Raw genomic sequence first — 11109 nt, 5'->3', positions numbered from 1 at the left:
GGCAATGCTCAAGAGTTACTTCTGGCTCCACACTCAGGAATCATTCCTGTCAGGGTTCAGGTGACCATATGGTACCAGGGATTGAACCTAGGTCCTGCCTCACGCAAGGCAGATGCTCTACCTGCTGTACTATTGTTCCATTTCTCCCCCCATCATTTTTCAATCCTTTAACATCTTTCTACTTCTCATCAGCTCTGCCATAATTCCATCAACTACATACCAAAAATGGAAGTACAATTATTCAATATCTAAACAATATAAGCCTGTTCATAAAACAGCTTATCATAGAATAAATAAGTGGATAAAAAAAACTGGATGATTCAGAGAATAGGCTTCCAAATCAGATGTAGCTTTGAGCTTTAGTTAGCCACTAATGGGCCCTCCTAAGTTTTCATTTCTTTCTGTCCCAGGGTAGTGCCATCTCTCCGTGAGGCAAAAATGAGAGGTTATGCACGAGAGCAGTAGGCTCAATTGAAGGGACTCCTGTCAATACTGTAGTCCATGTTTGAGCTGTTTTTGTTAAGCAGTCTTTCTATTTTAAATTTTCTGTGGGGGGGGGGAAATCTTAGAGGAGTATAGTTATTACAGTCATTTGATTTTCACAGCCCATTAAAATTTCAAAAACAATTTGAGTGACTTGCACAGAGCTGTCAAAATATTCTTACAAAGTTGGTATTATTCAAACTCTGCTAACAAATTGACAGGAAGCCCCTTGCCTTTGTGAGAGAGAAAGCATCTGGATGGATGTCCTTGGAAATGATGAAAGGTAGCTTTAAAGTAAAGCAAATCATTTCCAAGAAAGAACAGTTAGCAACTGCATGCCCAAATTAGTCCTATGTTTTTCCTACAATTCAAATACCAGCAAACCCTTAAGAATCACCACCCATTTGCAAACTGGCACTTGCTGGCAATTCCCTGGTTCTTCATCCATAAACTTGTTCTACCTCATGGAATGTTCACTTAACACTGTGTGTGCAGGATCAGATTAAGTATATGGAAATATGATATATGGCAACTTGTGTACTGCAAAGCACCATGAAAGTACACAGTAATTATTATAAAAATACAAATATATGGGGCTGGAGAGAGAGTACAGTGGGTAGGGCAGTTGCCTTGCACATGACCAACTGGATTCAATCTCTGGCATCCCATATGGTCGGTCCCTGAGCACTGCAGGAGTGATTCCCGAGTGTAGAGCCAGGAGTATGCCCAGAGCATCACTGGATGTGGCCCCCAAAACCAAAACACACACACACATACACACACACACACACACACACACAAATCTATTATCATAACATGATTTCTAAGAAAGAACATTATCTCACCTACATGTTTTAATAATGTAACCATTTTTCTATAGTCATGCTCTTGCAAATGACATTCAGAATTTTTTAGAATGAAGACTTTTCAGTTTTTCCTTAAGACATAGTCATTTTAGTGAATTAGCTAATGACTCTATCATTCTCTGTCTTACGGGAATTGGCCATGTTCCTTTTACTTCAGATACTATAGGACTCAAGGGAAAGTTCTTAAAGTAAAAACTGCTGCTATAATTAGAAGCATGCAAGAGTCTGAATTCTACAGGAGAAACTTTTGTTTGTTTTTTGGCTTGGTGCTACCCCTGGTTCTCTGCTCGGGGCTCACTCCTGGCGGAACTCAGACACTACGCCAGAGATTGATCCTAGGCCATCTGGTGCTAGGATCGCCGGTTGAACCAACTCCAGCCTGAAGGAAGGAAGTCGAACAGAATCTGCAAGACAGGGTCAGACAGAGAAAAATATTCTTTTCTTACTTTTGGGAGTGCTGTATGATTTTTCTGATGTTAAAATTCACTTTTGTGTAATGACCAAGAAATGAGACACCAAACACAGAAATCATCTTGTTTTATAACTTTCTCTGTTGCTTCTTAATCCACTGGAAATAATTTCACAACGTTACACTTTCAGGAAGCTTCTTTATTACTTCCTTTGGTTTCTACTTCCTTAGGTAATAAAGGCTCAATCTTTATCAACAGGCCTTCACTTGTTGAACTACGAAGGAAAGCACGAATCACAAAAGGTCCTGGAAATAAAGACAAGAGTTAACTTCCATTTCATGGATACCTTTCCGAGAAAATATAACATACAATAAGAAACCTTATAGAACTCATTATAGTTTCAATTTAAGTACTGTTATTACTGCCTTATTGCTTTGAATTATATGGAAAGGAAGGCATTTGTTTCTAGAGATGAAGACAAATTAGTTATATTCTGAGACTATTCATTTTCACTAATAATTCATTCCTTTCTTATAGAAGATGATCACCTGGCATTTTATTTTACTGCAAAGTCAAAAGTAAAGCAAGCGAGTTACTATTGATTATATTAATATTTGTTGTCAATAGCCTAAATATTTACCTAAAACAGCACAGGTACCAAACCTCTGTGTACCAGACATTTAGAAAATCCTCTAAAAAAGTAAAAGCTTTTCATAAGAAAAATTTCAAGGGACTTCAATTAAATGCGTGGCTCGGTGGTAAAGCACTTGCCTTGTGTGATACCTTAGGTTGAATCGCCCACCCCACCACCCCCAATACACACAAACACATGTAAATGGTAAAAAAGAAGCTATGACTACACAGACGTTAGGTATGTTTTCCATCATTCTACTCATGTTAGTCTCAGAGGACCCTATACAGAAATAAAATTCTCCATGGAATATAAGCATCCATACAAACAAATGAGGTAGTTATTCGGCAATGTGTTTAACTCTCAGGGGAGGTGAAAAAGAGCCGAAGGTTGTGCTTTAATTATATTCTTGGTTATAAAACAAAACCTGACAGATTTCCCGTAGCACAAGCCTAAAGCTTCGTCATTTAGGTGGAAAGTCAATTGAACGTGAAAGACCCTTGCATGGCTTTAACCGCTGGAAAGTGTAATCTGAAGAAAGACTGTGGATGGCATGCGAGGCAACGAGAAGGTCACTGCATGTGTGCGTAGCCAACCACACACTTCCACATTATGTCAAGCCATATTGTTCTATGAATCACTTTATTTATAAGAAGTGACAAGACTGAAAATTCTTTTCTAAATAAATAATTAGCTCAAGAAAGCCAACTGCTGGTGCTAATGGTATTTTGGCTGTAAAACCTCATTTCACAAATGATTTTAGTGTTTATTTAACACTTAATATTAGGGCAACTAGTTACAGTTTTCTGTCAAACATTTTTGCAATTAATGGTATACTGTGGGAATTAGATTCCTCCGTCCCTCTTGGAGAGCCCGGCAAGCTACCGAGAGTATCCCGCCTGCACAGCAGAGCCTGGCAAGCTCTCCATGGAGTATTCGATATGCCAAAACAGTAACAAGTCTCATAATGGAGACATTACTGGTGCCCGCTTGAGCAAACTGATGAACAACAGGATGACAGTGCTACTGTGGGAATTCGCAATGGTTTCAGGATGCACTCCTTATTAATATTATTGAGTCCTTCTTTCTAAACAACTACAAAGGGAATTAGAAATCCTTTGCAAAATTTGATTTTGTTTACTGAATCCTTGGAAACTGAAATTTTAGCTCATTTAATAACTGGATTTCCTGATGTTTTAAATTTTCATTATTTTACAAGGCTATAGGGAAATCAACTGAAAAAACAAACAAACAAACAAAATTGCATACCCAAACTCAGTGGTCTGTGCCTGCAAACTTCATTTATAACTGCTTGCAGATTGGCAATTATCTGGTCACTTGGCATATCCAGCTGAAAGAAAAAAAAATATGACTTTAATGATGTGAAAGTGAGAACATAATATAATTGTTTTGCAACTTTGACAGTACTTCTTCTAGGCAGAATTCTCCAAATATTTTCTAAGAGAAAAATACTGATTGAGACCCTATTTGGAAATAAATTTAAATAACTCTTCTTTTAGAATGCTCCAAGCACATGTCTTTACATGTCAAGACTTAATTACTTTATACATCAAATTAGAGCACAGCGTTTTGAAGTTGTTTCACTTGAGATTCCTTGACTTCTAAGCAATTTCCCCAAAGCATACCCAGGAGTGGAATACAGCCCCTCCCTCCTCTACCCCAAGGAATCAGTGGCATTTTCTTTCTTTTTTTCTTTTCCGCTTTTTGGGTCACACCCGGCGATGCTCAGGGGTTACTCCTGGCTCTGCACTCAGGAATTACTCCTGGCGATGCTCGGGGACCATATGGGATGCTGGGAATCGAACCCAGGTCGGCCACATGCAAGGCAAACACCCTACCCGCTGTGCTACCGCTCCAGCCCCAGTGGCATTTTCTTGTTAATTTACTTTCAAAGAAAGCCAGAAAACATTTAGAAATGAATGCTTTCATAAGAAAAAAAAAAAAAACAGAAAACGCTACGTGTCTACACACATTTTAGAAAGCATATCTCATATTATCACACATGACATTTTTAGGATGCTTTGCTATCATTCATGTGATGATAATTATCTGTTCTTGAGGAAAAACTCTAGTAAGTGAATTTCCCTATTCAATAAACTCCGAAGCCTAGCTTACACTTTGGAAAGTCTTTGTATTCATCATTCAAATTCAGTGCATGTTATTTTTCTTTGCTATAGCAATTTAAAACAGTTCTATTGTGAGGATTTTGTATCACTGTATCATTGTCATCCCACTCATCGATTTGCTCGAGTGGGCACCAGTAACGTCTCCATAATGGAGACTTGTTACTGTTCTTGGCATATCGAATACACCATGGGTAGCTTGCCAGGCTCTGCCCTGCAGGCAGGATACTCTCGGTAGCTTGCCTGACTCTCCGAGAGGATTTTATACTTTATAAAATTTTAAAAACGCATATGAAACTTAATAGCATAACTGACAAAAATCAAACATGGTGAGAGATCAAGTTCAAACAAGATTTCTGTTTTACAGTGACTCAGAGGCCATAGTGAGAAGCGTACCACAGAAGTGTAAAAAGAAATTCCATTCCCCAAATTGTTTTCAGCAGGAAACTCATTTATTCACCATTTATGTGACAGGATGCAGTATTTTTTTTTAGAGGTGGGGTGGGTTTGGGCTACACCTGCAATGTTCAGGGGTTAACACCTGGCTCTGCACTCAGGATTATTCCTGGCCATGCTTGGGGTACCAAAAGGGATGCTGGAGATTGGACCCGGGTCTGCCAAGTGCAGGCACCACCCTACCAGAGCACTATTTCTGCTCTCCTGTCTCTCCAGCCCCACAGAATAAAGCAGTTAGGTCCCAAGGAGATGGCATTTTTTTGTTGTTGTTACTGAAAGAATTCTCACTCTATACAAATCCAAAAGTGGTAGTTTAGAGAGGAAGAAAATGAAGCAATGATAGTTCAGCTTATTAAATCCACAGACCTTAGGGACTTAAAAATAATTGGGGCGGGGCGGGGGGTGTGGTTATGCAACACTAAGCTGTGCTCAGGTCGTACTCATGGCTCGATGCTCGAAGGTCACTCTGGGTGGGCTGGGGACCACACGTGCTGCTGGGGATTAAACCAGGCTGGTTACACGCAGGGCAAGAACCCAACTCTTGCGCTGGCTCCAAAAATGCAAAACCTCTACTTCTATCTAACAATTCCATTTAAAAATACTGATTTAACAAAACAAAACTACCCTTCGAGCCCAACAACAACAAAAAAGTAAGTGGCCGAATATAACCTGAGGCTGCACAACTCAACCAACCACTGAGAAGAGCAGGAGACTGAACTTGAACCTGACATCGTGATGAGACATTTCCAAAAGGTCTGCATGCAATGCTAAGATTTTACAATATACTACTAACAGTGAGAAGCGACTGGATGTTTCTAAGTCAGCAAATGGTATATCTCATAGGTGCTTCAGGAAGAATTCTACGAGAAAGAAAACAGAAGTTGGCAAACTTTCTCTGTAAATGGTCAGAAAGTACATATTCTGAGCCTTGCAGGGCAGTCTCTGTTGCAACGACACAATTCTGCCACTGTTGCTTGAATGAAAATGTAGACTTTATATATATATGATATATTATGTATTATATATAATATATGTAACATATATACATATGTATGTGTGTATATATGTATCACTGTCATCCCGTTGCTCATCGATTTGCTCCAGCGGGCACCAGTAACATCTCCATTGTGAGATTTGTTGTTATTGTTTTTGGCATATCGAATACACCACAGGGAGCTTGCCAGGCTCTGCCGTGCAGGCAGGATACTCTCGGTAGCTTCCCGGGCTCCCTGAGAGGGACAAAGGAATGCAATCCGGGTCAGCCGCATGCAAGGCAAACACCCTACCCGCTGTGCTATCACTCCAGCCCCTACACACACATTATATACGTGTGTGTGTATATATATATATATATATATATATATATATATATATGATTCAGCTATAACCCAACCAAATATCACTTGTTTGGGTGACAAAATGAGGGACTTTGAAGTGAATGGCAAAAACAACCAATAACTTGCTGGAATAAAAAAAAAAAGGCATTTTGCTTGGTTTTACTTGTTAACAGGGCTTTGCTGGACAGGGACAGGCTCCTGGTATTCTATCATGAGTGTTCTGTTGAGAACTGTACTGCTATTCAACATAATAGGATGAAAAAGGCTTAGCAGCATTACAAGAGTTGTCAAAATCTTATATGTGAATTTGAAACAAATGCTGTATGGTGATTTTCTGGATTGATGATCAGTATTTAAATCTGAAAGCAAAAAGGGTAATTATTAAGACCTTCTAAAGAAAGATACCAACAATCACGCCTTCAAACAACTACCATAATCAACATCTTCCTAAGGAGAAGCCAGCCAAGTAAACAGGCAAGGCTCTAAGAAAGTCTTACAGAGACTGGGGATACCTCAGAAAAGGGGGAGCAGCAAGGAGAGACTGGTCAGCTAACCGTGTGCTGTGAAAGGCACAATATTTATAAGAACTTGTTATGAAAATGGAAACAGCCCAGAACAAGAATACAGGAGACGGGCCACTTGCTGTATATGCAGTTGACCCAGTTTCAACCCTGAGCACCACATATGGTCCCCGCAACCCTGCCAGTAGTGATCCCGGAGCACAGAGCCAAGACTAAGCACCGAGCACTGCCAAGTACGCCACAGCTCCTCCCCCGCCCCACTCCCCACTCCGAGAAGAGAAGTGGAAAAACCAAAGCCGGTACAAAAAATGTGGGTTGGCAAGAGAGGCATGAGGTCTGGGAAAGGGATTGGAGCAAGACGTCATACATGAATCAAGACAATGCAGCAGTCCAAAGTCTAGAGTAGAAAGAAGCTGTAAATGAAGAATTTTTCCTCAGCTCATAAACTATGAGCTATAAAAGTCTGGGTCCACTCTGAGTGAGGGACATCTCTGGGTAAAAGATTTCAGTTTCAACGGGATCTAACTGCAGTGTTAATTCCTGACAGTCACTGGAATCAATTTACTTTTTTTACTCCACTAAATTCAAACTTTTCCATTAAAAAAAAAACCCACCCCATAAGCCCTTATACACAGATTAGACTGTATTCTGGGCATTATTTTACATATTTTGTTTTGGGGGCCACACCTGGTAGTGCTCAGGGTTTATTTCTACCCCTGTGTCCAAAGAGTCATTCCTGGTGGGGCTTAGGGAACCGTATGGGATGCCAGAGATTAAAAGTTGTTTGGGCACACGTGAGGCAAACGCCCTCCCCTCGGTCCTGTTGCCCCAGCCTCTCTGCTGACTGTTTTAGTATAAGGTCCGAGCTTTACATTCCTGGCTGAGTCTGAACCATCACCTGCCAATGTGATTCCCACCCCCAAAACTGTATTGGTATTTTCCTTAGTAAACTCTGACTCTTCATCCACTTTACAATTAATTGGAAATAGACACTATCTGCTTTTCATCTGGAGCACTCCTAAAAAAAAACGATCCAAGAGGCCAGGGTTCAGTGAGTCATCAATAATCCGCAACAGTGTCTGCTGGTGTTACCTGATTCAAAATGCCATACAGATGGAAAAGCAGTGTGGAAACTTTGCTTTCTTTCCTTTGTGGGTTTTTACTCTTAATTATGGTAGAATTAATAAAAACTTAACATTTTAGCTATGTTTTACCTATTAGATGACTTTAGGGATTTATTTATTTATTTATTTAATTTTGCCTTTTGGGTCACACCCGGCGTTGCACAGGGGTTACTCCTGGCTCTGCACTCAGGAATTACACCTGGCAGTGCTCGGGGGACCATATGGGATGCTGGGAACTGAACCCGGGTCTGCCGTGTGCAAGGCAAACACCCTAACCGCTGTGCTATCGCTCCAGCCCCAGATGACTTTAGTTTTTAAAATTTTACTTTTAGTCACCATAATTTACATAATGTTCATGTCAGAGTTCCATGCATACAGTGTCCCAACCCGTACCCTGCACCAGAGTGAGCACCTCCCTTACTCCCGGCAGTGCGGGAGGACCATATGGGGTACCAGAGATTGAACCAAGGCCAGCTGCAAGGCAAACACCCCACCTACTGTATGTACTGTCACTCCAGCCCCATTTCTTAAAGTCATTTTCTGCATGACACTCCTCTCCCCTCCCCCCCGGCCCCGCCCCAACATGGCCTGAAACCAGGAAGCGACACCAATGCCAGCAGTTATTTTGGGGGCCGCCCTGGGCTTCTGATTGAGAAGTGGCTTATGGCTCTGAGCAGTGAGTGCGTGTGCTGGGCGGACGTAGGAACTGAGTCTTTAAGGAAGGGGAATGGCCTTTCTGATGACAGGCTCTGCAGTCACGGAAGGGTGTGACACACCACCTTTGCTTTTTTTTTTTTGGTCCGTCAGCCACTTGGTTTCCAGAGCAGGAACGATTGCAGAAAATGGGTGCGAAAATAGGGTAAACAAAGTCTCCCAGTTTTCTGGTCTTTAATCCATTTTGCGTAGGATAACAGTGGCTTGCCCTTCCTCCCTGGCCGCTGGGAGCCTGTGTTTGTTGATTGCTCCCTCAACCGGTCAATTACCTTTGTCTCCTGATCAGACTCTGACTTGTGACTATTGTCTTTCTCTTCTCCTTGCTGTCCTTTGCACGGTTAGCTATTTCAGAGCAATTGCTGTTTGCATGGATACAGGGAGACAGTGAAAAAGACAAGCCTGTGGCTTGGGACTTGATTGACTCCAGATAAAATTACCACCCAGACATCTGCTCTCTCGACTTAAGCCCGAGTTGCCCTTAACAGGAAACCAGTAGCATCAGACAAATTATTCATGAACTCCTAGAGATGGAATTAATGGAGATGACTGAAGAAAGAGTCAGAGAACTTGAGGACAGATTACAGGAATTATCCTACCTGAAAAACAGACACAGGAGAGCCCTAGGGAACAACAGAAAGAGCCTTCGGGTGCTCTGGGGACTGTAACAAAGATCTGACATCATTGTCCCCCATAACCAAGGCCCGGTGGCTACACTGGGGCAAAAGCTGCTAACTCACCGCCAGTTTGGTGGTGTTTCAAATTCTGGCATTTCCCAATTCACCTGTTACTTTTTGCTTTTCAATCCTCAAAGAGCAATGCATGCATCCAGTTCAGATATTTATATTAGCTGCATTCAATGGGACAGACAGGGTGTCATGGGATTAGACCATTTTACCTAAAACCAGGACTTCCTGGGCTTATATGTTAAGGATTTATTTATTTATTTATTTATTTTGTAAAGGACCAAACTGTAAATATCTTAGGCTTTGAATGGAGGGTCAAATACTCCGTAGCATCTTCCTTTAGAAAAAATTATATACACACACATACACACAAAACCCTAAACAGATTACTCTAGACTCAGAAGCGGTACAAAAACAGGCCATAGACAATTGTCTGCCAACTCCTGTGTCAGAACATATCATCTCTCTGCAATAAGTACAAAATTCATGCAAAGGCAAGTTGAAGTATGAATCACTCTCGAGTTAATTAAATAGTAGCACTGTAGCACTGTTGTCCTGTTGTTCATCGACTTGCTCGAGTGGGCACCAGTAACATCTCCATTGTGAGACTTGTTACTATTTTTGACATATCGAATACGCCACGGGTAGCTTGCCAGGCTCTGCCGTGTTGGCGAGATACTCTTAGTAGCTTGCCGGGCTCTCCGAGAGGGATGGAGAAATCGAACCTGGGTCGACTGCGTGCAAGGCAAACACCCTAACCACTGGGCTATCACTGCGTTATTGCGTTCCCCTGCTAGAACCTCCAAACAAGTTAATTAAATAGTATTTTCACTAAAAGTTAGATGAAGAAGAGTATTCCTAGGAAGAAGCAAGTTTCATCATTGCTTATGAAAAACTTTTCTGAAAAAGGCTTAATGTTAATATTTAATACATTTTAATAATTCACAATAGGATCTTCAGATGCTTTAGTGCTTACTATATATTACTGAATGTTAATATATGATTAGAAGTAACACTAATGGAATGTATAGGGGTTTTTTTCCAGATCCACCCAATTTCTTCTCCCAGCATCTGGGTAAAGATAAAATTTTATCTTTAAAATTTTACCTTTTTCCTCATGTTTCCTAAATAACACTATTTGTTCACTTTTTTTATTTTTCTTTTTGGGTCACACCCGGCAATACACAGGGGTTACTCCTGGCTCTGCTTGGGGGACCATATGGGATGCTCGGGTCGGCCATGTGTAAGGCAAACACCCTACCTGCTGTGTTATCACTCCAGCCCCTATTTATTCACTATTTTTAAAAATCCAGAGAAGGAGAGAGAGGAGAGATTGAAAAAAAAAATATATGGAGAGAGCGAGAGAGAGTGGGGGGGGGCGGGAGAAGAGCCTACCATAGTGACAGGTGGTAAGATGGGAGGTGGGACGGGACAGGAGGGAAACTGGGACCACTGGTGGTGGGAGAAGTACACTGATGAAGGGACGGGTGTTGGAACATTATATGACTGAAATCCAATCATGAATGACTTTGTAAATGTGCATCTCACTGTAATTCAATTAAATAAATAAATAAATAAATAAATAAATAAGGGGGGGGAAATCCATCCAAGAATATACCATAAAAAACTTGTAGGCATTACTCCCTGGAGCAGGGGACAGGGCTGTGGAGGGATCTGAAATACTGGCGGGAGGACAGCTAGTGGCTCTACAACTATAAAACAATTATTTAAATACTGCCA

General features: G+C 41.1%; 1 protein-coding gene across 5 annotated transcripts in view; it reads right to left on the bottom strand.

The window, feature by feature from the left end:
- Nucleotides 1-200: 200 nt before the first annotated feature.
- MRPL1 (mitochondrial ribosomal protein L1) overlaps nt 201-11109 on the bottom strand; it is a 78870-nt gene continuing 67961 nt past the window's right edge. For 4 of the 5 annotated variants that reach the window (XM_004614400.2, XM_055139233.1, XM_055139231.1 and 1 more), the window contains 2 exons: nt 3660-3741; nt 1767-2064 (listed from right to left, as the gene is read on the bottom strand). In XM_004614400.2, the coding sequence (XP_004614457.2) occupies nt 1946-2064; nt 3660-3741 (201 nt within the window). In that variant the 3' untranslated portion in view covers nt 1767-1945. The other variant, XM_055139230.1, reaches the window with a different exon arrangement.

Source organism: Sorex araneus, chromosome 5 (genome assembly GCF_027595985.1).
Source record: "Sorex araneus isolate mSorAra2 chromosome 5, mSorAra2.pri, whole genome shotgun sequence".
NCBI classification, from domain to species: Eukaryota; Metazoa; Chordata; class Mammalia; order Eulipotyphla; family Soricidae; genus Sorex; species Sorex araneus.
This window is presented reverse-complemented; position numbering and strand designations above follow the sequence as displayed.